This window comes from Triturus cristatus, chromosome 4_1, assembly GCF_964204655.1.
Source record: "Triturus cristatus chromosome 4_1, aTriCri1.1, whole genome shotgun sequence".
In the NCBI taxonomy this organism is placed as follows: Eukaryota; Metazoa; Chordata; class Amphibia; order Caudata; family Salamandridae; genus Triturus; species Triturus cristatus.
In genome coordinates this window covers 312085092-312113066 of record NC_140585.1, presented here as the reverse complement: position 1 = coordinate 312113066, position 27975 = coordinate 312085092, and the positions used below count along the sequence as shown (strand labels likewise).

Sequence of the window (27975 nt, the reverse complement as noted above, 5' to 3'; positions counted from 1 at the left end):
AGGTGTCTTTGAACTATGGAGCTTAGATGCTCCCCCTTCTTCTATTTTTGGTCGTCCAGGGCGCTGTTTCATTCAGCGCTTCGGTTATCCATAATCCCACTTGTCTGTTGGCTAGGTTAATATCCTTGTCCAGCTCCGGCTCATTTTTTCGTAGTGCCTGAGTGAACGAGTCAGGATTAAACTTCTCCCACTTCCTACGGGTTACTGACTTTTTAGGTAAGTTGGCTCGTGGGTTTGTATGTGGGATCTGAAACTGGACTATGTGGTGATCGGACCATGGGATTGGCCAAGATGCTCCCACTTCCATGTCAGTTATGTTAGTGAAAATAGGATCTAAAATGTGTAGGTGCGTTAACTTTTTGAACAAGGTTGAAGATCATGAGGTCTTTACACACAGTTTGTGCCTCTGGTCTAGTTTCATCCAAGTGTATATTAAGGTCCCCTAGAACAAGGAGTTTGCTGTGATGTATGGCTGTGTGTATGATTTTTTCACCTAAGCTGGTTATGAATTGTGTTTCTGGCCCTGGAGGACGGTAAATCAGGAAACCAGCTATGGTATCGTTACCTGCTATTGAAAGCCTGAAAAAGATCCCTTCACGTTTGTCAGGGTCTGTTTCTTTAATGTCGCATTTTATCATTGATTTATAGAGTATAGCAGCCCCCCTGCCGCCCCCCACCCCCTCCTTTGTCCAACCCAGTCCTGTTTTGCTACCCCGTAGCCTTCCGGTAGGGCATTTAGAATATCTGGGGTAGAGCTGTCATTAAGCCAGGTTTCAGTCAAAATATGGCGTTAGGTTTTTCTTTCTTCAGTACATCTTGGATTTCATGTTTGTTTAGTTAGGGATCTACAGTTCAGCAGGAGGAAGGACAGTCCTTCTTCTCTCTGTTGAGTATTCATTATTGTTGAGGTGAAGTCCTTGCTGCAATTGCCGCAGGAGAGTTCCTCCTAGTCTCCGTGTATATTGTGTTTACATGCCTCCATAATGGGTGTCATCAGGCTCTTTAGCTCATTCGCTGTGCATTTAACATGATGGGGTAACCCACAGCCAGGGGTCCTGAGCCCGGTCGGGCGCAGACGGGCTTGCCTTCGGCGCGCCAGCTGCGCGTCCGTTGGCACATCAGAGTTAAGTAGGGTGTTGCTTGGTGAAACTCCTCCTCCGCTCCACCCCCTCTTCTTGGAAAACCAGGTGTGGGTAATTGCACTCTGCTTTGCCACACCCTCCAAACAATCGGCACACAGCCGCGCTGGACCAAGGCAGGAGAGCAGGTAAAAATGAGGCTTTTATAAAAGCGATTAGAAGCGCTATGTGAGGCTTAGTTTAAATGAAAAGAAAATGGTTTGAAAGAGGATTTTTAAAGCAGTTCACAGTGGTGAAAAACTCTTCCAGCTACCTGTGGGATGTGACCAGCTCTCAGCTGCAGCCTATCGTTATAGGCTGCAGCTGAGCATTTGCAACATATGATGATGATTCCTCGCAGAATATTAAAACAGATAAGGATGTGTCAAAATCTGTGTGCTTTTCAATATCCTCATCCTGCCGTAACAAATTCTGGTGGCTCACGAAGATCACAGGCTTACAGGAGAGGCTTTAATCAGTACGGAGGTGAATGGCAGCTGTAATATTTCCCAAGGTAGCCCAGATACAAACCAAAGCTCAGGATATGACCGATCTTCTGGGGGAAAGAGAAATACCTTGCACATGGGCTCCTAGGACAACCAAAAAAAAAAGCTTGACTCCTTACAGCTGCCCCTAGCCCCCGCCCCCCACCCTCCCGGACCCTCATCTCATTGGAAAGAGCAAAGAATTTCCCTTTTTGCCCCTGCATAGGAGTCCATAGCATCGGACCGTTTGATGTGGTAGATAGTTCACTCAGGTCATACGTTGGAGTTTCTACAGAAAACACCAGTCTTTCCACCCAGGAAGGAGCATCGTCTTCATTTGAGGACACTGCAACAGGGAATTCTCCTCCTTCTCAGAGGAGTGATGGAGACTGTCCGAAATGCAGGTTTTGGATGATTGGTTAGTTAAGGTGTCTACAATCCAAAGGAAGTCCAGAGGTAGCCATATTGTAGGTTATAACAGGATGGTTTATTCAGCTGAGTTACGGGTTTAGATGGAAAGGAAGTTCAGCCCCACCAGGAGCAGCATCCTTGCTATTCAGCCCACACACTCCAACTGTCTCTCTGTCACCCGTACCAGGCACTCCATCATTCCACTACCTCATCAAGCATTCCAACATTCCACACACACACCACATCCATACCGGCTGAGCAGTAGGGAACCGGTAACCAAAGGAAAGTATGCATAATGAGAATACAAGTCACAACACATCTCCTTCCCTTCAGGGAAAACACACATTAATAATATTACAACAAAGTACAATGGAAGTACACACCACTTGATGGCATAACCACGAAAGATGCATATACAAATTATATCTAACTAATAACAAAATTGGAAAGACTCAGGATAGGAGAATATACACACAATACTTTTGAAATTATGTCGCTGTAATATTATACAGGATTGGGAGAATGAAGGACACAGCTGAGGTGTAAATCCCTCTCTCGCCCCCTTCTGCGCACCACAACTAGCACACCTGACAGTCCTTTGAAACTACACCACTGTAATAATATTCAGGACTGGGAGAATAGAGGACACCGCTGAGGTGTAACTACCTTACTCAACCCCTTCTTCACACCATAACTAGTACACCTGACAGGGTTGGAAATCGGAGGCAAAACAGCTGTTCAGGGTAGACGACCCCTCAACACACACACTTCGCACACCAGACAGGACTGCAAGTCTCAGATCAACAACAACACTGGGTACACGACCTTTCAACACACACCTCAGGTTAAACAACAGCACAGGGTACGCAACCCTTCAACGCACACCTAAAGTAAAATAACAGCACAGGGTAGACGACCCTTCAATGCACACCTCCGGTTAAACAACAACACAAAGTCAGTATCTATTGAAAGCATGGCCAAAATAAGCGATCAGGTAAATAGTTGAAATCACAGCCAAGCCAAAACATGCAGACTATCAGCACGATGAGAATGTTTTCAAATATATATAGGAACAGATCACGAATGGAAAGAAAAGTTACAAGCAAGCAGCAAAAATAGCACACCACATACTTAAATGCACGTTTAAAATTTGTATACGCAAAAATAATATTGGCTAAATATTGCACTGCTCACCATCAAAGTATTCCTATTCGCAAATGTAGAAAGAAATAATCAATACAATTAATGAGGCATGCCAAGGAGATTGGTGAGAAATTATAAGGCTTGCTAAGAAAATTGGTGAGAAATGACACTGGTACACAAACCTCGTACCGAGTATCCACCTTCTGGGAAGGAGAAGGTTATCAAACTACATAATAAGTGCACAATCCTGGAGTATAAATGAAAATATTACAAGATCTCACAATGGAGCTGCGATTCGTGCTGTCCTGCGCATTGCACGCTTTTGAGTTTTAAAATTAACTGTGCCGGGACACCAAGATGAAAATAATAAATTGAGTGCGAAGCAGACATAAATACATCGCACTTTTTAGGCATGGCAGCATAAAGGCTCCCAATCCGGCAAAATGCCCCCCAAAACTTCGCTCTACGTTGTTTTGTTGAGGAGATGGCAGTAGTAATCAAACCGACAGCCCATTCATTGTGACGTCAACCTCAGTATGCAGGCATCGCACACACGCCAGCAATTCAATACAGAGACCTACACGTCCCAAATTCACCAGGGAACACATAGCAGCATCACACCAAGAATCCCCAAGACAGTTCCAGCTCAAGACTCCAGTTAAGCACCTCAAGCCAGAGTACAATCAGGTAAGTGAAAAATTCAAATGTACATGTAGAGCGCAGTTCCCAGCCCTCAAGGCCTTTTTAATGCACTTACAAAGGTCGCACTGGCCCCTTCTAAATAACAACTCTTCAGGTTACCGGCAGTCAAATCAAAGAGCAGAAAAAAAAATCCAGTAGCAGCAGGGCTATTGCAAACTCACCACTGGCACAACAAGAACGGTTCAATCCTATAACATGCTGGTATACAATTTCAAATAAACTGCCAATTTAATCCAATAGAGGGGTTGTAAATATATGTTAAAGCACTACACATTCAAATGAATGGAGAGTAGCCAGAAGCTTGCGGTCTGTTCTCCCTAAACATTTGACATCATTCCTGGATTCCCTTCCCTTTTGAAGCACTCTCGGCAATGAACTGCTGGCTTACTCTGCATCAGTACAGCCAGAAAAAGTTCTAATTGGTTCCAAAGTCATGCTACCTCTGCAGCGCCTTTTCAAATGCCCTGGGTTGAGGCCGTCTGATGGAAATTGACACTGGTGGTATTCACAGGCGCATTTCCTCTTAGCAGGCTTAAAATAGGGTCTCTTAAAAGTACTCTTAATGACTCTCCTTCGCCATTGCAACAAACATGACTCCTTAAGTACCATAAGTGATGTTTTCCTCACTGTAGGTCCTTTTCCGCTCGTCGCCTCAAAGGAGTGATCGAGACTGTTCCGAAATGCAGGATTTGGATGATTAGTTTATTAAGGTGTGTTACAATCCAAAGATAGTCCAGAGCTAGCCATATTGTAGGTTGTAACAAGATGGCTTATTAATCGTAGTTACAGGTTTAGATGGTAAGTAGAAGATAGGAAGTTTACCCCACCAGAAGCAGCATCCTTGCTGCTCAGCCCACACAATCCAACTGCCACACCAAGCACTCCAGCATTCCACTACCTCATCAAGCATTCCACACACACACACCACATCCATAGTGGCAGAGCAGCAGGGAACAGGTAACCAAAGGAAAGTATGCATAATGAGAATATACAAGTCACAACACATCTCCTTCCCTTAGGGAAAACACATAATAATAATAATATTACAACAAAGTACAATGGAAGTACACACCACTTATTGGCGAAAGGATGCATTATTAGAAAACAAGTCGCAACAAGGTGTCATTAAGGGAAGAGTCCAAAGCTTCTACAGTCGCCTGCATCTCTCGGTTCTCAGACTAGGCTTGACACTGAACACCAATAAGTCTTCTGTGGAACCACAGACAAAGCTTCACTTCTTGGACGTGATACATGACACACTGTTAGGAAAGGCTTTTCCTTCGGTGGACAGACTGATAGAGCTTCAATCCTTGGCAAAGACCTTTCAAGCAGTTGGTCACCATCAGCAAGTACAAATCTCTACTGTGCCTAATGTAATCCTGCATAACTCGTATACCCTTTTCCAGGCTCTGGATGAGGCCTGTCTAGCAAGAATTGTACAGCCAATAGAGGCACGTGGAAAAACACGGTCCATGTCACAAAACGCCTGAAACAGGCACGCATACAGTGGCGGTGCCCTATGAATCCTATCACAGGCTCCCGCTCCATCAGACAGAGTGGTGCTCACATCTGAGGCATCTATGGTGGCTTGGGGGAAGCACACAATCAAATACTGTTGGCCAAAGGTCGCTGGTCAGACACAGAAAAGAAGCTTCATATCATTAACATAGAGCTCAAAGCCATAAGACTGGGTCTTCAGACGTTCCTCCCAAGACTTGCAGGTCAATCAAATCCTCATCTGGATGGACATTACAGCATCCATGTTTTGCATCTTGAAGCAGGGAGGAACGCGGCCCTGGCCCCTGTTAAGAGGTGCAGATGCTATAGCACTGGGCCTTTTCCTACTAAGTGGACATAATGGTGGAGTATCTCCCTGGGTGGAAAAACGATCAGGTGGACATACTCATGTGAATTCTGTCCGATTGGCACGAGTAGAAGCTTCACACAGATCAAGTGGATTACATCTTCCACAAATGGGGTCCACCCACACTGGACTGGTTTGCCACTCAGAGCAAACAGCAAGTTTTGGCAACAAGAGTCCATGGGCAATTAATTTTCAATTAAGTAGTCCAACGTCTTTACATGCCCCTTTCCACCGTTTCCCCTGATCCCCAGCATCCTAAGAAAAGCAAAGGCAGTACATAATACTCTGATTCCCATTGCCCTAACATCGTCGCATCAGTACTGGTTCACAGAGGTCTTGAATCGATCTGTACTCCAAGCAGTTCCATTAAAGAGGCATTCCAGGCTCCACTTTAGACAGAACTGAGAGATACTCAATGTAAGAAATAAGCTATTAGTTGAAGGGGGTAAGTACCCACCTGAAGTAATAATCACAGTTCATGTCAGGGTGACCCACTAAAGTGACTAAATAAACCTGAGCTTAACCCACCTTGTAGCTTTTGCACATAGCAGACTGAATAGCCTTAGAGGCAATGTGTAATGTATTTATGCAATACCAAAACAGTAATAAAGTTGAAATGCAAAGCAATAAAAATCCCAAATCAAATTAGAAAAACCGGGTATTACTTATTGAACAAAATGAAATCAAAATGGCAAAAATCAGAAAATGGAAACTACAGATAAGAATTTTCAACATTTTAAGTAGAAATAGTGTCAAGAAGCCCAAAGTGCCAATGTAACTCAATGGGCAAAATAGAACCAGACCTAGGCGCAGTTTGATGCTGACAGTGATGGAGCTTGGGTCAGATTCGCTAATAAGGTTCATCCTGCTCAAAGATTTTAATTTTGAACTTTAGTCATTTAAGCCCAAATCCACCACAGGAGCACACTTCTAATGCATTTCGATCTTCCACGGATTCAGGAGTGTTATGAAGTGGCTGCCTGGAGGTGCCACATTTATACCTGGTATGAGCTAATGGGTAGGAATGAACACCTGGGGATGCCTTAACCAGTTGGGTAAGAACTCTTGGGGCTAACTCCATCCTGTTTGGGCATTTTCAAGATGGCCGTAATCTTCGAATCAAGCAGTAGGCAGTGGTGGATGGTGACATTTTAAAATGGTGGGGTGTAAATACCTCAACTGATGTGGGTGAGCTCAGCTATTCAACTGGGATACATTTATCAGAATGGCAGCTACACTTCATATGACCACGTAACAGCAGCAGGTCGGCTCTTCTGGAATTTCAAAGCATTCTACCTGCAGAGCAGTGAGATGGAATCTGGCAAAGGGGAGATGGTGAAAGTGTGAATGAGAGGCTGAAAGGAGACAGAATAGACCACTGGTGGCATAGTGAGAGTGAGATTCTGGAGAGATAGTGAGGGACTCGGGACAGAGAGTGGGTAAGCAGGGGAGCGGGAAAGGCTGGTGAGGAAGTGGAGAGAAGCATATAAAGAGGGAGGGGTGAGAGCACCCAACTGGTATGGCGGGTGTGCGAGTGGACAGGCTACTTGAGTTAGCAGAGAGGCACTAAATAGTAAAGAGATTGAGGAGAGGCTGGATAGATAGTGAGAGTGAGAAAATCAGGAGGGAAAAAGCTGGTGTGGGTATTTAGAACAGATAGACTAGGAATGACAAGTGAGAGATTGAGAGGGAGAGAAGAGACTTAGAGGAAGAGGAGAGACTGGTAGGAAGAGGAGACCGATTAGGTGAGAGCTGATGGGGACAGTAGAGTAGCAGGCAAGGAGAGCAGACAGCCGGGGTGAAAGAGAACACACTGTGGAGGAGCGAGGCAGTCTGAATGGGCTAGGGGAGAGAATCTGAGAGAGGGGTCATCCTGGGGTAGAGCAGAGAAATGTGGACCAGTGAGTCCAGCAACAACGGCAGAGAAACTTGGAGAGAACAGAGAGACTTTGGGGGGAGAGTGCACAAGCTGAAGTGGAAGAGGGCAGCTGAGCATCCTGCCTTCTATAACACCACATACCAAGGACTAGTGCTCTTCTCTTGGGCCCTAACAACACTACATGCACCACACGGGCAAGAGTAACAGATCACTCTAGTAGCATGGAAGAGTCTCTGCAGTGAAAGCTTGCAGTGTTGGAGTGGATTGTGACTCCCATAATTTTGCTATTTTTCATTTTGAGAGCATCATCTCGAGCGTTGCCCAGTCCTGTGAAGCGTGAGTGAGATCCGTGGGCTCCCAGACCTTTAGGAGACATCGCTTGGGCTCAGGTAGCACTGAGACTCCCCCACTTAAGTAATGTTTCGCATAACTGCCGTCCAGAAGGGCACTATTCATGGGCACTGCCATAGTGTGTGGTAAAACGTACCCTCCACCCCACAGTTCCGGAGGCAAAGCAAGCTTTCGGCCCCCCCCCTATTTTATGTAGGATCACTCTGGTATAGTATGTTCGGTGTAGTATTTTTAGTTGCACCAGTCTTAGTCTGGAGGATATCGCTACTTCGCGCAGAGGAGAGCGCCTCCTGCCAGTCAGTCATCTAAGTCCCCAAGTTCGTTGGACCATCGTTCACAGAGGGCCGTCATAGGATCTGGTAAATTGTTGGCAAGTTTGTGGTAGGTAAGGGAAGTGGCCTTCTTGGCCATGTAATCTGTCAAAAACCTGTCAAACGTAGCATTGTTAAGTTTGTGCACGACTGGTGTAAAGATATGGATGGAGCCATGGTGGAAGAGAAGGCGGCATATGTACGCCGCGGCTGCCCCAAGAAGTGGGAGAGAATATGGGGAGTCTGGAACACGCATAGGGGGAATATCTGTACTCCGCCACAGACCGTGTCGGCTACAGCTACTGGCTGAGGGTGGCGGGCAGAAGGAGGCTGCTCGCAATTGTCTACCAAATATAATGTATTGAATGTAATGTGAGTATGTGTATATTAATATGAGAAGAGACGTGAAACGTTTAACATAAGGCAACTTGCAACCGCTTAAATTGTATCCTGTTATCAATCAAGAGTTAAAAAAACAAAAAAAAAACAATGCTACGTTTATGCAAGCTAGCAGCTGACCCCAATCGGGGATGTCCGGGGGAGGGGGATAAAAATATAAAATTCTCTTACCTTTTCCCTGCATCCCTCCTCGGTCATCTATCGGTGTCCCTTCTGACTGGAACCAAGCAGATTGCACCCAGGCTCCCATGAGTTAATCATAACGCCGCAATGCAGTGTTCTTATTGGTCTGTGAGCCGTGGTTTGGAGTTTAGACTTTAGCCACGTGCCTGGGCATGGTCTCCACCCAGTCTGTAATCAGGGCCGGCCCTGCCTAAGCTGGCACCCGGCGTTTCCCCGGTGGGCTGCCAGGGTGGGGGCCGGTTTTGGGCCCCTCAGGCTGTTTTTGTTAATGGGGGTCAGCAATATCAGCCCCCTGTAACAAAATCAGACCAAACCGGCCATAGCAATCAGCTGGGCGGCCATAGCAATCAGCTGGGCCGCACCTCCTTCACCCCCAAGGGGGCCGGCCGAGCAGTTTGTCAAGGCCGGTTTCGGTTCCCAGACCGTCCCTGGCTGTAATACAGCCGAGTTGGAGAACATGCAAAGTGCGCATGACTGTTTGACCGGTCGAAGACGGCCGGCTAAAAAGTCATGTGCACTTACAAAGTGCTTACTACTCCTCCTCCTGCTCTGTGAGCAGATTAGCCCCGCAAAAATTATTCAGCAGGAAAAAATAAAATGATAATAACTTTGTGTTATAATCAGTTTATTTTTCATTTTTTACTCTGCTGAAAAGCAGTGGGGCAATGCTCCTCTGGCTTAGCAGAGGAGCCACCTCTGGCAGTAAGATAGGCAGTCGTGCGTAACCTGTTTCAGTAAAGGTGAGCATGCGTCCCGCTTTTTATAATTGATATGTACTGCTTACCATTCTGATTCATGCATGTGAATATATAAAAGATCCAGTGCTGTAGAAGAAATAAGTAGCTTACTTGTAATATATTCCGATGGAGCCCTCCCTCTTGGCGGTCAGAGGCTCATTTATTATGTACTCAACACTTCGTGCTATGAATTCTGGGTTATGATGGCCTTTAGGGGAGTATGAGAGTTTAGCATTTCAATGTCATTGGCTACAATTTGGATGGTTTCAAATAAGTTGAATGTGCGTCTAAAACAAACACTGTTGTTGAAGCCTACGGGCATTTTAACATTGTTTACTGCTGTTTAAAGTTACCATGGATTCGCAGCTTGGCAATGGGGAGTTATTTAAGCATGTGAATTTATAAACCTACAAACGCTGGAGACCTGGAGTTACAGATCAGTAACTAATTTCTTATTATGTCAGCGTAATCTCAAGTAGGACCTGTCACGTGAGTTTCCTGTAGTTCGCCATTTTATTGTCATTTGGTATTCCTATGCAGCCAGGTAATTTTATTGCACATAATTGTCTGATTGGTACTCCCTAATTGTTTTGAAGTGGTGTGTGACATGTACTTGGATCTTTTTTTTTATTTTACTAAATTTGCATTTCAGTGGAAATTTATGTCCTTGTTCCTAGTCACATACAAACATTTTCAGCGCTAGTCAATGTTATGTAATGTATAACTCAACAGAATTGGTATTATACATGAACATGTCTAATGTACATACCTCATGTACGTTTTCCAAGTGACAGATAGCACAGTTGACAGGAGCTCATATAACGTGTGTGAGGTTAAATGTTTATGGAAAATAATTGTAAAAATCCGAATATCGCAATAAAAACTTTCAAAATCTTGATTTTCATGCAAAAGCATATATTTTGTACATTAAGCAGAATACTCCTAGTTCTCACGTGAACTATAGGTGTATTGCTTAGGTGAAACTATGTGACTTTGCGCAGCTCGTTTTGCCGTCCAAAATGCGTCCCGTTCCGCCAGTGATTGTACATGAGCTTTGGTGGGACTTCCTTCGTTTCACGAGGCTCTCCCTTCAGTTCCTCTTCCTTGATCTCGTCTTTCCTTTTCCCTTTTCCACCGCTCCTAACCCCCTCGCCCCCAAAGCCCTTTGACGTTGCGTTAGGCTGCAGAAAATGCTCTACAAACTACCAATGCAAACAAGACTTTTTCCGGCAAGTAATGTCCCTGCCTTTCTCAATTAGAGCTCGATCCGAAGACACCCTGCTTATGCTCCTATCCAACCGCTGAGTTTATCCAGGAGTAAGTATTTTAAATCCAGCAGATTATGCAAGTCACCTGATGAGCCCTAGCCATATTGGGCTCGCAGGAAGCGCAAGCCAGACAGCTTTTTATTATTACAAGGTTTAAAGGTTTCTTGAGACGATGACGAGATGCCAAATATACATTTGCGTGAGTGTGTTTCCTGCACTGTCAGTTCAGTGCCCGTCGCCTAAGGATCATATTTCTACATTATTAATGCTTCAATTTGTCATGGCTTAGCATTCCTGGGCTGTTCAGTGCAGTACTGCTTTTTAATGTTTTGCACAGTTTTATTTTGGGGAGGGGATCGCACACTCACCCTCCTAACTCGGATTACATTTTAGAACCAGGGCCGGCACAAGAATATGCACAGAAGTGTAAGTGAACTTCGCCAGAGCCGCTATCCCAAAGTTGGTTGTCTTTCATGGTAAGGTCTAGAATTCGCTGGCTATGCTTGTAAAATGAGGTTGAAAAGAGTGTTGTGAAGCCAATTGTTAGTGCTGCCTTCACCCAAGAGTTGTATTAGCTGCCTTTCTCTGTATAGCAAAATAGCGTAGACATAGCATTGCGTTCTAATTACTCATCCTAGGGATTTACTGACTCGAGGCTTGATGCATCAGGAGAGCGGATCCCCCTCTTCAAAATGCTGTGTAGAGAAACCTCTCTTTTTCCTTAGTCAGCACTCCCATTTGAGTGGTTGAACCAGGATAATGGCATTGCTCAGGCATAGCATTGGTTGATCACTTTTCACTAAAGAAAGTGATACGTGTGTACACCAGGGTAAGAGAATGAAGAAATTTGTGTTGAGTTGAGCCAATAGCCTCTCATTGGCCAGGCACTAGATAAGAGGAATACAAATCTAGCTGGAGCAGGTAGTTTAGAAGGAAAAATCTGAAGTGTAATCTTTGAGTTGCTCTGTCATTCACTCTTCTAATAAATGCAGTGGTCAAGGGCATCAAATTCCAGATGTTATGTTATACAGACTTATATAGCGCACGTCTACCCATAGGTGTTTTGGCATTTGCTGAACATAAGCATTCTGAGCCAGGAGATTACTAGTTGTTAAATAGATATGTCTTAAGGTCTTTTCTGAAGGCAAGGTGGGTGCGTATGGCTCTAAGATGTAGTGGAAGAGAGTTCCACAGCCTGGCTGTGCTATTAGTAAAACTCCTTCCTCGCCAGTTCACTTTTCGTACTCTTGTGGTGGTAATCAGTCTACCACTAGCTGAATGAAGATGTCTGTTTGGAGTATGCCAATTGAAAGCCTTCCATGAAAATTCCAGACCTTCTGTATATAAGGCCCTATGGGTCGCACAGAGCGCTTTAAATTTAATTTGCTGTCGCACCGGGAGCCATTGTACTTGCCGGATGCCTGAAGATACCGATTGATATTTGGGAATGTCCAGAATCAATCTGGCTGCTGCATTTTGCACCGCCTGGAGCTTCCTAAGTCGTTTTTCCTGGAGGTTCATATACAACCTGTTACAATAGTCTAGCTTTGACAGGACTAGTGCAGAGACCACAGTCTTCCTGGTATTTCTTGGAATAAAAGGAAACATTTTACTTAAGGTTTTGATAGTATAGAATGAAGTGAACATTACCTGAGACACCTGGGCCTTATATCTGAGCTTATCGTCCACCATAAATCCTAGGTTTTTAGCTTTGTTCACCGGGAGAGGAGATGAGCCCAGACTGTCGGGCCACCAGGCAGGAGACCATGCTGGAGAGAGATTACCAAATAATATAACCAAAGTTTTACTGGAGTTCAACTTTAGGCAATGTCTGCTCATCCACCTGCTCAAGGCAATCATACAGTCATGTAATCTTAAAGAGTAGTTGACGTCATTGTCCATGGCTGATACAAGCAATTGGGTGTCATCAGCATAGGATGTTGGCTTTAGATTAAAACGTTTGATTAAAGAGGCAAGTTCCGAGATATAGATAATAAAAAGTGTTGGGCTTAATGAAGAGCCCTGGGGAACCCCGCATCGTAGAGTGAAGATTTAAACTGACCAAGATTCAGAGTTTGAGATCTCTCCGATAGGAAAGCTGTTAATAAGGCAAGAGCTTTACCTTTGACTCCTATGGTGTTCAGACAGTGGACCAATAACACGTGGTCCACGGTGTCGAACGTTGCGGATAGATCTAATCGAATAAGAGCTGCTGACCCTCCACTATCTAGTGCCATTCTTATTTCTTCGGTGGTTTTTATTAGTGCAGTCTCCGTACTATGGTTCGCTCTAAACCCAAATTGACTGGGGTCTAAAAGCTGATTCAAAGGGAATAAAGTTGGATAACTCTGCATTAATTATTTTTTCAACAATATTTGCTGGCAGGGGAAGTCTCGAGATAGGACCATAGTCAGCAGGATTGTTACTATCAAGAGTTGGTTTTTTGATAAGAGTAAGAATGCAAGCTTGTTTCTAAAGGGTAGGAAATGTTCCTTGCTGAAACATTTGATAAACACTGAGGAAAGATGAGAGGCAATAGGCTGAATTGCTAGCTTTAATATCTTGGGGGGACATGGATCGTCCGGAGAGCCAGATTTAGCAGCTAAAAGAAGAGAGGCTACTTGTGTGGGAGAGATCGGGGTAAAGTCTGTGAGCGGAGAGTAGTCAGTACCTTCCTGGTCGTTTATATTCACAATGTCATTAGATTTATCAAATAGGTCAAAGATTTGGCCGACCTTATTTCTGAAAGTGGGCAAGGGTGTCACAGAATCCTTGATTATGCATGATGGAGTTGTTTTTTGTAAATGAAGCAAGCTTCGTTATAACCTTGAAAAGTTCTTTATTGGAGTTGCCGGCATTTTCAAATAATTGGGTGTAATAAAGACTTTTTTCTTTGATGACCTATTTTTTATATTTAGTTTCATATCGTTGTTTTCGGAATTCTCGTAATGTTTACGCCAGATCCTCTCTTGCCACCTGCAGACTTGTTTTTCAAGTCTTAATGCCTCGGAGAACCAGGGAGCTGAAGGTTTTCCTCTGTACTTGTTGGCTGAAATAGTGTGAGCTAGTTTTGCAAAAGTAGATTCAAGCCATGAGGTGTAACTCGTGGCTGAGAAGTTAACATCCATGCAGATGTCTAGTTGACTCTTTGCCAAATGGAGTGTTAAAACTGTACAATCTATTTTATGCCATGGTCTGCTGGAAACCTTATTTGTCGACTTGGTAGCAGTCTGACACGATACAGGTAAGTTATAGTCGAAGATTATCGCTCGGTGGTCAGACCAGACTAGTGGTAGAGTTTTAAGGTTGGTGATGGCAGGATTATTAGAGAAAAGTCCATCCAGAGCGTGACCAGCTAAATGTGTGGTGTCATTCACCAATTGTTTGAGACCAATTTCAGATGTCATCTTTAGGAGGGTTAGCATATATTTAGCCATAGATGTACTTGTACCACTGCTACCACTGCATCAAAATATCCACTGAGTGAAGCACAGAAGATATCTAGTCATGTAAAGACTGGACTGTTACTACATAGGTCACCCAGAAAAGGCTTAGTGACAAAAGAAACATGTGAAAAACTAGCCAGCAAAACTGGCCCTGAAATTAAGGAATGTAGCCACACTAGCCCATGCTTAAAATTACTAGCTCCCAATGGAAGCCAAGATCACATGAGCCCAGGATGCATGCCAAGGGTGCGAACAGTAACGCACCAGGCGTATTACAGAAAGTGCCCTAGGTGTGCAACAGGTGTTTGTGTTACCCTACCACGATCATAATGGGGTGTTACCTCATTTGCATGAAGGTGTGGCCCCATGGATATAAGGGAAGACTTTGCTTTTGCATCCGCATCCTATTGCAGAAAAGGGAGCTGAGGCAAAGGAGCTTTTGGGAGGTGTACTGACTATGCACCACATGGAGTAGGCATATAGTCTGTGGGCACCCCTGTTTAAGGGGCTATATGGGTACCAAAAGCATCTCCCTCAGGCGAGTGCAGTAGCACATCATTCACCAGTGGGAGGATCCCTGCCTCCCCCGCCCCAACCCACCACCCTAAAACTGTGTCAGTATCTCTGGCTGTAAGTGAAATGTAGAGTGCCAGTCCGCCTTTCACTAATGGGCAGGCACAAGTTGCAATCAGCATTTTGAACAGCACATTCATCGTAATAGAGTGCACTTTCCCTATATGTGTCAGTAAAATGGTGTGCCACGACACAGAGGGAGGCGACGCTTCCTATACCTAATATCCACTAGGCAGGGATTCAGATGACAGTAACAGCAGGTCCTTTGGAGCACAGTGCGTCAGCCTTGGAATGCCTTTCACTCAACACACTCAGGTGCAGCCAAGCTACTGTCTCTTCAAACCAACCTCTGCCTGAGAAGTGAATATGAAACAAAGTGATTGTTACTCCAGATCAACAATCTGAAGTATGTATGAAGCATATGAAATGGTATCCAAACCTTCTCAAACTAGTCTCATCTCTTTCATCACTACTAAAACAAGATCCCCTAAGCATCAGATCCCCACTTCGACAACAGACTATCCAGTTTGCATTTGTGTGTCAGAGGAAATGGCCACAAGGTGATGTAGCTAGCGCTTTATAATACACTGCACATTAATAATTATGGTAGCTCTGTTTTCTAAAATCATAGTGTTTCTAATGTTTAGGACTGTACGCCTGGAACACTTGGTTGGTGAAACTTGGGAAATGTGTAACTTGGGAATTGAGAGAACTTTGTCATCCAGTCACTTATGGAACATAAAACCGACATTCCCTGGAAGCTAGAATTGAGCTCTTCGCATCCGAATAGGGTTTAACTGTTCCCTCTTCCCAGCATCCCTAGCTTTCTGACCGTATTTGTGGAGCACAGTCTAGGTTGGCCATGCATCACTCACTTCATTCCCAGTGGAATGAGGGCACAATTATTTAGAAGACCATGTTAACCTGGTTTGATATTGCAGGATTGTGTTCCTTTTCTGGACTGAGCCACTGAAAGTGGGTAGAATTTGCTGAGATGAGTTGTCCCAACTGTTGAGATTCTGGAAGCTCACTGGCATCCAAGGTTCAGTGTAGGGTAGGCAATTGATGATTAAGATCATCTTGTGTTGCCTTATCAAGTAAAAAACCTTTTGAAGTGACAGATAAGTGGGTGAAAACGCCTTGTCTCAGAATGATCATCTGGCTAAAGATAAGGTTACAGTAACATCATAGCTTGGCCAGAAGTGACCCTTGAGGGTCACTCGTAAGTTTAAGCCAGTTAAATGTGCTTGGTAGAGTGTTGTAGCATGCTATCGATTGATTGATTGACAGATTTAGAGGTCATTGAACAGGATGAGGATGTTGTAGCAATTCTCAGAAAAAGAGGACTTGTATATCAATAGTATACAACAGTTTTAATTCCCCAAGTAGATACTTTGCTGGCTCAAAAAACAAAACAAATCAGTATTTAAGGTAATTTGTGACATGAAGAAGCCTTCATTGGTCAATAAAAATCATGCCGCAAATCTGACTTTGAATACCTTCTTGTCCGCACTGATGAAACGTATGCAGCAGTCTTGACGAAGGCCCTGTGAGATTGAACTTGTAGCATGACAATGTATTTTTAAACTGCCCCACGCATGCCCCCCAGAATACTTTACCGTATTTTATAACCAGCGGAACGACAGGGAACATTCACTTAGACACTAATGTCATTACCTTTTGGCTGTATTGTGTAACCTCATTACCTTGTTGCTGTATTATTGTACTTTGTGTGTTCTCACTATTTTTAATATGTTCTGCTTTTACTTCTCGATGACTACGTTTGACCCTAGTCGTGTCCTCACATGTATTTTAAATTATCCTATGCACACTACTTGTAAAGCGCTCTGATACCTTCGGGTCTAGTTAGCGCTATATAAAACTCGTCATACAATAGAATTAGAGCGATGAGTTATGCCGCTTTATCATGTGTGTTTTGCAGAGCATTGAATCTGCCTTAGAGCATGGAACCGCAAGCGTGTTAGGTTAAATCTGATTAGGCATGGTGCCCCAGTTACGAGGGCTGGTGAAACCCCAAGTATGCTAAAACATAAAGTATTTTAATGTGTGCTGTAGTGATGGCAGAAGTGGTATCAAGTTGCATAATTAGGTATTCGAAGTCCGGCAGTTGTTTAGATTGGATTTCACTGCCTGTAAATTGCACTTTTATAAAGAACACTCACAATAAAAGCAAAAATATCTCTTCTTTCTTTCACCTGACTTATTGGGGACTACATTGTACAGTACCCAATATCCTGGTAAGAGTCAATGATCCTGCCGAGCAGCCACCCTACAGCCAAGCTCGCTGTGCCAGAAGCTTGCCTCCCTGCCTGCTAGTTGTCAGCTAGTATATATCCCCAGATAGCATTACAGACATATTGGTCTGGGAAAGGGAAGAGCACGCTTATTCTCCTGTGCCCGGTCCTACCATGCACCAGTGCCAACAAGGACATATACTAGCCAACTAGGCATTGTGCAGAATAGCAGAGATTTATCTCACGCCGCTTTCTTTTCCCAACCCTGGGCCTTTAAAGCTCTTTATTTCTCCTGCCTAAAGGACCTTGGGCATGCTCTAATCGAAATCCCATGAGCAAGGTACAAAATTGTCTAGTGTTTTATCGGCTGCTAAGCTGTTCTTTCTGAATTACTAGTGAAATAAATGGTTTTCAGAGACACATGTTTACATTTCTGTATATTTCCTTTTATCACTATCTTTTTTTTTAATGTGGATCATTTGTCTGAGTATCAGCAGAGAAATTGGCAGATGGTCTCGCACTACATTTATGTTTTTTCAGTGTTTTTGTAATCACCCACATTTGCTAATTTTGTTGCATAACATTTCTGATTACTCATTGTACTTTAATCTATTTACAGAGTCAAGAAGAATGTGAATGTCCCAATGAACCGGTTCAAGAAGATGAAGGGTTTATGGGCATGGCCCCACTGTTGCAGGCCCACCATGCCATGGAACGAGTAGAAGAGTTTATGTGCAAGGTAAGAACGTACCACTTTTCTCCTTCTGCAATTAGTTTATTTTCTTTTTTGCTAAATTATGTTTCTTAATCCATACGGATCCCTTAGTTTATGATCTTCTGTAATTAGTCCGAAAACAGTGGCGAATCACAACTGTACCCTTATTTTGTTTTCAGCTTACATTTAAAGTAAAATAATAATCAACATGTCTTTCTGAGGTAGGCTATTTTACAATTTTAATTAAGGGTTGCAGAGAATGTTGGCCCTTGGACACATTTGACAAATGGCCTCCTTTTAAGACAAACAGATAAGCATGCATGTTGTTGCTTTGCAGTCCAACAACATCGATATATCAAAGGGCCCTTGACCAGTCCTCTCAAGCATATTGTGTGTCACTTTCACCAGCACATCCCTCACTGCAGCATCTGGACTGTAAACCTGAATGCAGATAATCTAGAAATGCCTTTTCCTCAAAAGTCTGTAATTGTCTTGGCATAGTTTTTCACATGATTTCGGCAAACCAGTTGGCCGGTTATTGATTTAAAATTTCTCGGTACCATAGTGTCCTGGGTGGACTTCTTCAATGGATGTTTATGTAGCTTGTAAGGCATTGGAAATATTTCTTCTTTACTGGAGGGAAAATCAAAACAATAGAAAAAATCATTTCTACAATATTCATAGAGAATAGTGTTTTGAGAACCCACTGTTCGATTCACTGGAGAGTAAATTGGATTTTCATGTAAAAAATGTTCTTTTATGTTTCTCTCACTGTCAGTCAGCAGAGAGAACATTGCACACCTTCTGTGGAAAGTCATAAAGTCACCTTTTGATATCTCGATAATCCAACAAGATTAAGAAATCAGCAATAGTTGCGTAACTATGGTACTGTCTGTAGAGTCTGACCTTATGTAAACAAAGCAACTCTTTGTTAATTATGGTTCCACACAAAAAGGAATGTGTACAACTTCATAATCTATTAACAGGGGGATAGTGTCCTGCATCATCACAAGTTCTCGGTAGTCATTTCCCTTTGGGTAGACTGAGAACCCGTATAGGTAAAGCATCTTCTGCATCATAGGATCTTTGATAGTCTTAGACACTAGAATAATTCCCTGCTGGCCGCATACATATATGTACCACCGATTTTTTTTTAATCACATGAGGTATTCATGTCCATCTGATTTTATGACGAAACACGCCCTATGATTGTGTATCGAAGGTTCAGTTTATTTTTCTGGGAAAATACAATGATTCTGAATACCCATGTAATACCTGCTTTGCAGCATTTTTTCAAAGAAAGGTGACGTTGTATGAAGACGGGAAATAGCCTGATGGGCTTTATTTTGTAAATAGAGAAAAAAGGGTGCCGTCCTTTTAAGAATCCATGAATCTTCGTTACCCACAGTGGCGTTATACCTCCCAAGAGCCAGTTCCTTCTTCCTGCTCATGTGAGCACGTGAGTATTAGAGCATCACTTTTTTTTTTAGACCTGTCGAGTAATGCCAGAAGATCAAGATTTCTGAGAAGAATTTTCCTCAAAAATGTTTTCTTTTTTCTGAACTGCTCTTCATGAGGCAGTGAAAAGGAAGTGTCAGACTCCAACACGGCCTGACCATTAACCTTGGGAAAACGAAGACCATGACGTATAACAACAAAAACGAGCTTCAACATGGTTTTGGGGAGATACCCAGATTGAGAACACAGAAGAGTATAAGTATTTAGGGATCATCATTTATAAAAATGGCTCTTACACCTCCCAGAAAGAAGCGATCAAAAGGAAAGTTGTGGCTATTAACGTAGCACTTAAACACCTTAAAAGGGCCTTCACTGGCACCCCTTCTTTGAGTAGTACAAGCCAAACTTCTACCGATAATTGCCTACAGGAGCGAACCACTAAGAGGCCGTGACGCAAGAGTTTTGGATAACATAATGGCACATTCGTGTACAATCATCTTTTCACATCCGTGCTTTACCTCCCCTGCACAGATTCAGCTGGAGTTTGGCCTGTTAAACAGACGCTGGTTAGGCGAGGTGCCTACCTAATATAGTGGAACAGAATCAGAAAAGCGGAGTCCAACACACTTAATTACCTCCTGGGGAAGGAGCTAAAGGATCGCAACTTTTCACCAGCAATGGCCTACCTTCAGGAATCCCTAATAGCGACTGGGCTTATACAGCTTTCTGACACGCCTACTAGCCATCAGGTCTGCAAGGAGCTAATTTGGAAATCACAAAAAATCAGCTTGCTTTCTGAAGATACAGCTTCACTGCTTCCAGAGCCCGCGGATGGAGGACACTAAATAAGTACAAGTCTCTTGCACCCCAGAAGTATTTTAACGCAGAGTACCCAGCCTTTGTAAAAGAGCAGTTTTTATGGAACCGGTTATGGTTGCTGCCCTCAAAATTTTGTATTTCTCCTGGATGCAGGAGGACCTATCTAACACGTGCAGACTATGCGGCTCTGGGAACGAAGACCTGCTCCACCTGGTCTGCTCTTGCACAGGGCTGCTGGACGAAAGTTGATAGCTGTTGAAGGTCTCCTTGTACGTGGAGGCGCATGGTGCTAGCCTGCTTCGATCCACGGGACCCACAGCTGAACTGCAGTTTTGTTAAATGTTTGCCGAAGGTGGGAAAAAGATGCGTCGCAATACACCTAATCCCCTTGGTACGTGGGTGCCGGTTAGGAGAGCTAGGTATCTCTTATGAAGACCGCCTGCCTGCGGCAAACTAATCCTATGTACTGCTCTATTGCAATCAAGGGGGAGGGTTGCTCGGCGTGGTCTCCATGCGAGGGCCAACCTCTCAGACCTGTCGTCCTGCCCACGCCCTGCTGGTTCCCAGGCACCCGCCTTCTGTTTTGCACTTTAATTCGGGGAGGTTTTGGTCTCCTGCTGTCTCGCCATTTTGAACAGGACACAGACAATATTGGCTCTACCAATTAAATGAATTTAAGCTGTTCTATCACCTGTGGAGCACTCCTGTTGGTCGAACTTTTAAGCAGATTAAAAAAGAGTAGTAGCTGAAAAAAAATAGAAGACTTGAGAGACCTTCTTATGCTCTCAACAGGATTAGACAAACATGCTGCAAGATGATGCATTTGTTGCCATCCAGATAATTAGTGCTGTGGTAGATTTGACAGAACTGGCAGCAACTGGATATTGCCATGACGTATTCATACGGAGAACCTCATGGCTTCATTGAACTACTGTAAAACCAGAAGCACAATTAAAAATGAATTTACCTTTTTTTTTTTAACTTTCTCTTTCAGAAAATCTCTGTTTGGCCAGCAGATAGAGGAGGTAATGGAAATAATGAAAAAATGAGGCAGAGACATTAAAAGCAGTTGGTTTAGAAGAATGGTTGACATTCTTGTGATCAGAATATAGCTCTAGATACTACCAGGGTAGGGCTCTTGTTGGAATTTGTCATCATCATCAACAACAACAGTAGTATCTCAGAATTAAAGTTACCCATATTAATGCTGATCATCAAGGGGGGGGCGTTGCTAGCAAGCCAACATGGCGGACGCAACTGTCTAGTGCTCCGCAGTGCATCCCTCTATTCTCCTCTCTAAGATCCTACATCCAAGCCATCCACGCTGATGAAAGTACGGAACGGCACGGCATTAACCTGCTGCCCCCGCTGTTGCCTCTCGCTCCCGCCCTGGGTGGCGACCTGCGGCCTACTCGCCGAGGACCCTGTAGTGAAGCCGAGGCCTAGTTGCAGCGGGCCGACCGTGGAGACTGCCGCGACCTCTGTGGTGGCGCTGCGGGCTTCCGCACGGCGCCTGCGGGGTCCTCCCCTGCCCTGCCGGCGAGCTCTTACAAATACTCAACGTCACCTCAGTGAGTCTCCATCCCGTCACTCGCCTACTGAGCCCTGTGACCTGTCCCAACACCCGCGACTCAGCGACCAAAAAAGGCCCAAAACCCGCCCTGCAGTCAACTGCCACAGATGCTGCTCCAGTGCACGGGGACTGTCGGGTCAACGGGCAAGGCGATGCTGCATTTCGGATCCGACTCCGGAGGAACCTGCCTGCTGCGAGCAGCCGCACCTGGCAGAAGCGATATTCAAGTCCGTGCGGGGAGGTGTGAGGTCCGCCTCCTCCTCTCTGAGCCTGCGGACAGTAAAGCACCTGCCCCGGACCAACGCAGCGGTAGCCAGCATGGTTCTGGCAGCGTGACGAGGTGCGAACCTGTCCTGGACAACTCGAACGGCGGCCTTCTGCCGCGGACTGCCTAGAGCAACCTGTTGCCGATATAGCCGATGACTGCACTTTCACAGCAGGTTCACCACTTGGCGCCCTCCTCGCCCCCGCTGTGTGTGTGCTCCTCCTGGGACTTCGATCCACCCCGCCACCCTCTGCGCTGGGAGTCCCTGGGAAAGCCTATTGAAGCAGTGCCCACTTGAACCCAGCATGGAGCGTATCTGCGACAGCCGGACAAGCCAGGAAATCTGAAGGTCACTCCAGCAATCACCCACCTCACGTCCCGCCTAGTGGCGCCACCCAACTGGCGGCCCAAGACTTCCCCTGCCACACCCTGCGTGATCTCTCTGCCCACCACCTCAGAAGGACCACGACTACTGAGGCCGCACTGCACCGGAGAAGCAGCGGGTGGGGAGCCCATGGCCCAACCTTGAAACGGGAGTGGAACATGCAGAAGTAGACACCAGGCCTGTGGAGGCACGTGCCCGTAGTGACTGGGGCCACGGCGGGAACTGGGGAAATTCCAGTGACTGGCAACGTGGAGTAATCTCCGCAGAGGGCTATACACCAGAGGGGCCTATCTAGCGGGCAGCCGGTGCGGCAAACTAGCGCAATAGATCTGCAGGGCCCCTGCAAACTCCGGACGGACATCTCTGGTTTCGCGAGGGACAGAGAGGTGGCAATCGGACATCGCGATCGCTGTGGACAACACGCATGAGACACTAACTGTGATCCAAGCACTATATCGAACAGTAGGGAGGCATCCCCCTGAGAGAGAAATCTGGGAATCGAGGAGGCACTAGCGGCTGGCAGGCTCTGGCATAGAGCTGAGAACACTGAGACGGGCGCACTGCAACGGACGCTGCAGACAGCGGAACTGACTGCCCACCCTAGGACCATGGCTAGACCTGAGACGATCCAAGGAGCGAACTGGCCCCTGGTGACCTGCCACGCGGAGTCTCCTGTGTGGACACCCGACAGACACGAGTGGAACTGTCCTGAGACCTGTGGATGCTAACTAGAGATGGCAGACACAACGCGCAGGCATGGAGACGAGCCGCGGACTACCCACGCCTTTGATGTGGAAATACGTCATTTGGATGTCACCTAGACCACACAGTGGGGTGGATCCAGACGCCCACGGCGACGTCTGCGACAAACGCTCCTAAATAACCTCCCACATCGACCCAAGTGCCGGCCGTGACATCAAGAGAGACACCACACTGCAATCGCCCGGAACAGGTATATGCCTACTGCGCAGCAACTAGTAATGGGCCGACTGCGCACAACCACGCAACAAGGCGTCATGCGCGCCATTAACCCAGAGATACCCACGCGCAGGAGGGGAAGTGGTCGGACATCCACTGAATGCGTCGCTTGCAGTTAAGCTGGACTCAGCGTTGGCGGCAGTCGAAAAAATAGGGGCCACACTAGAACATACAAAGTCGTCCCTTGATTCCAAGATTGATACGGTCACATCGGACTTCACCCTGCTACGTGCTGACCACCATAAACTATCTGAACAGGTTCACTAACAAGATCAGTCCCTGACAGAACTGAAGCCCATCACTCAAAGCCACACGGCGGCGCTACAGGACATCCTAGACCGCATGCATGCGCTAGAGGACAGGGTCGAAGACGCGGAAGGGTGCTCCCGCCGCAATAATGTACGCGTCGTGGGGCTCGCGGAGGGAGAAGGTCGCAATCCTGAGCAATTTCCTGAACGTTGGCTCCAGGACATACTGCCCATGGGAACACTGTCAGCGCACTTTGTAGTCGAACGAGCCCAGCGGGTGCCAGCTCACAGACCACCGCCAGGGGCCAGGCCACGCCCATTCCTATTGAAGTTACTAAACTACAGAGACAGCGTCCTACGCGAAACACGGAAAATTAAAGATCTTAAAGTAGGCGGCAGTTCAGTCATGGTGTTTCCAGATTACTTGGCACAAGTACAGAGACGCTGGAGTACATATACAGCTGTGAAACAAAAGCTCCGCGAGCTTGAAATCACCTATTCCCTCCTGTTCCCTGCCAAACTGAGAATAGTGGCAAACAGCGTGGTCCGCTTTCTTTGAGTCGCCCGTAGAGGTATGGGACAAGCTGGAGGAGTCGGGCGATGGGCTGGACCTCGGCCCTGTAACGCGGAATCCACCAGAGCTGCAGGCCAGCGAGGGAGGCGTGGGAGGATCGAACGCACGAAATTAACAGCAACTGCACCAAGTCCAGAACAGAGTAAAAGGGAGAGACAAGGGGCCCTTGAGGTCGTCGCGGCGCTCGCCACCACGATGTACCGGGAGAGCCAAGAGGCGCCATCCTCCGAAACAGCGACACTTAGTGGCTCTTCGACCCCCTGGCCTGATGACCTAGATGACGCACGTATGCCGGCAGTCACTCCACAGACTGCTGATGACATCATTTGAGAGTTCACAGATGCCAGGCACAGAACCGAAAGATTTCCACGCGAGTAGAGACTCACTTAAATTGTTTTTGTTGCTGAGTGCGCTATAGCTATCTTAGACGTAGACGAGCACATTAACCATGTAACACCCATGCGCAGGCATAACATGCAGCCGTAAAGGTACGATTACTGGAGCAATAGCCCGGTAGACGGGTGGTAACACTAGATGCAGACATAACAGCGCTTGCCAACATGACACAGATGGGAAGCCACTTAAGTGGGATACAAACACCGCCAATCCTGAGTACTGGGGGGCTGTCCTCACAGACCTAGGTGGGTTGACACCTCCTAATAAGTCCCACGCTCGACAAACACACGACCTGCACAGACGCGTTCACGCCGAGCCCTTGCCAAACATCCAGTCATGGGGCAGTTCATGGGTGGCCCCATTCACATAGGACAGTGCAAGGGTCGGCAATACACCGTGGAGTAATCTCCGTGGAGGGCTATACACCAGAGGAGCCTATCTAGCGGGCAGTCGGTGCGGCAAACTAGCGCAATAGATCTGCTGGGTCTCTGCAAACTCAGGACGGACAGCTCTGGTTTCGCGAGGGACAGAGAGGTGGCAATCGGACAACGCGATCGCTGTGGACAACACGCATGAGACACTAACCGTGATCCAAGCACTATATCGAACAGAAGGGAGGCATCCTCCTGAGAGACATCTGGGAATCGAGGAGGCCCTAGTGACTGGCAGGCTCTGGGACAGAGCTGAGAACACTGAGACACAAGGCACACATACCCTTACCAGACGTTAAACTGGACTAGTTTCTGTCACTGTTGGACAAAGTTTGGACGGACATCTTGTAGTGTAGTTCCTATATCCCTGATAGGCTCTGCGCATTGGAATAATATACACTATAGATTTGACATAGGACTGAGGTCAGTATGTCTCTATCGAGTACATTAAACTTAATTTCTTTTGTGTGCCAGCTAACTCAGGTCACTAGAAACTTCTCGAATATACAAGAAGAGATTAGTTTCTGACAACCGCATAAAAATGACAACTTTGTTTCCCTTAGAGTCGGCACAATCTCGGAACCGTCGAAACAATAGATAAGTTTCACTCAGTCAATCGTGCATGCTTTGTTTCTACAGAGTTGCACAGAGATAGAGAGACGGGCGTTTCAATAAAAATGGTTTATTGAACAGTCTTATTTCTCATGCAAGAGATATGAACTGCTACAATCGTAAGGCATGCTGTGAAGTACAATATGTACAGAGTTAGCAGTAAGATGAAATAATACTGCAATAGCATGGTTTGTAGCTATGACATATATTAATTAAAATACATACATAAATAACACAGGCTAAAATGTGAATACTCATCTGATGCTTCTAACTAGTTCTACCCCAGTGTACCTAACCTAAGTGTAGTACGAGGTAAGAAGTAGGTGCTGTTTTCTATAGTATAGCTAGCTATAGTTTTGCCAAGAGTTGCCAAAAGTTTCTCTAAGTTCTAGTCTGCTCCGTACCTTAGAATGTGCGAGGTTGGAATCTCTTTCCGGGACTCGATATCTAACACCCCGCAAGGGGAGTCAGCAACACTGGAGCTGGGTTCTCTGCGAGGAGGATGACAGCGTCTGGTCAGTGCATCAGGCTAGAACTCGATCTCCTTCCGAACTTGTCGTGGCGAACCGCAAGTAGGCAGTCGAGCTGGACCGTACCGGAACCGTGGTTTGCCAGGGCAAGTGCAGGTATATTTATACCTTGAAGGTGTTTAGGAATGCCTGTATTGACGTAAAAGTAGTCGGGCATCGGAAGGTCATGAATGAACCCCTAAGGAATAGATGTTCATGCATAATAAATGAGGTCTTGGAGAAATCAATATCCAAGCAAGGGAAATTCCTAAAGGCTTAAGAGTCTGGTTTTCCAAGAACTCGTTGTGACGTGGATGGATGGATGTAGGAGACCATGCCTGTATTTGGTAGGCATGGACAATGCCTAAATAAGGGCTGGATTTTCTATGCCTAAATAAGGGCAGTATGAATTGTACCTATATAAGGGCATAAATCGGGAAACCTATATACGGAATCTAAATCTACACACAACACCCACTCCAGTTGCGTATGAATGACATTACTAAATCCTAAACCTACTAAATATGTCTAAAAGAGAATATCGCATGATAATCGAAAACATGCTAAAACATATAAAAAAACATATGTCCTAAAAATGCATTACAAACCCATTGCTGTGCATAAGGTGCTGTACATATTAAAAAGCAATGTTTCATTCTAAGTATATGCGTGCATTGAAAATGCCAACAAGAATGAACCAGAAATATATACATATGATGAAATGGCTCGTGAAATACAGAAGAAAAAGGACCGAAACCATTTCATATCAGGTTAACACAAATCAATTGTTGATGTGACAAGGTGGCATAATGTCCCTGGAAGATTTTCAAAGAATTCTGTTCTCTATGAATAGTTCTACTATAAGCAGATTACTCGTGTCAAAAAATAAAAAAAAAATACAAATTTGGAAAACAAAATTAATCATAGGAAAAAAGTTCCAAAGTTAGTCCCTTGTCTGAAAAGAACGAAGGCCAAACTCAGAGTCTCATCGGAACACTGTGTGCCTGAATCAAAAGTCAGTGCGTGGGCCTGGAGAAAACATGAAATCCTCTAATCCTGTAGACAAAAAGTAGTCTACCGTTGTAGGTGAAAGTTGGAATACCTCGTTTAGAAGATTTACTGCACATAGATGTGAACTATCTCCTTCAGCATTGGTTGCATCAGCAATGTTCGAATCGGATGTTAACTGCGTGCCTGTTGTTTCCTCTCGTACTTCAGCAGTAGCAATTTGCGTCTGTGAGATCTCAATGAATGCTGTCATCAGGATTGGTAGCCGCTGGGGACAACACAGAGCATGGGCCGTTACCGGGTCCAGCAGAGTATCGATATCCGTAGGCATGACCGATGGGAGTTTTAAACAGATGTCTAGCATGCATTCTTCACCACAGAGCAGGCAGCGAAGAACAGGTAAGATGCAATCTTGCCAGATTTGTCTGAATGACAGAAACCATGTGGTGTTTAATTCTCGTAGACGAGATAAACCCAAAATTTGGACGATGCGCTCATGACACTTCATCTCCAAAGAGCTCTCTCTATGGTACCTGGAGTGACGCTGGTGATGAAGCTTGCCATATCATAGCGGTAGGAGCAAAAATAGGATCCCTGCAACGAGTGCTAAAAGGAGCGGCAGTCCGCCAAACACAGAGTGCACGAAGTTTGGAAATATTCTGAGGACTGCTTGAAAAGTTGCTAACAGTCCTGCACAGACGTTCTTAAATACATGTATAATACCGCTCGTATCAGACATGTTTAAGATACGACCTAACATTTCTGAGAAATGTACAGGGCAGTTTGTATGCAAAAGGGTATATATCTCCGCAGGAGTCCTTGAGACTTGGAGATCATAGGTTTCTCTGGCTGAGGTCAGTGGCACTGGTTTTTGTAAAA

The 27975-nt window shown here is 45.4% G+C and overlaps 1 protein-coding gene across 4 annotated transcripts in view; it reads left to right on the top strand.

The window, feature by feature from the left end:
• ADIPOR2 (adiponectin receptor 2) overlaps positions 1–27975 on the top strand; it is a 542630-nt gene that overhangs the window by 356815 nt on the left and 157840 nt on the right. For all 4 annotated transcript variants that reach the window (XM_085652231.1, XM_085652226.1, XM_085652230.1 and 1 more), the window contains exon 3: positions 17745–17864. In XM_085652231.1, coding sequence (XP_085508357.1) covers positions 17745–17864 — 120 coding nt within the window. The remainder of the gene's footprint in view (positions 1–17744; positions 17865–27975) is intronic.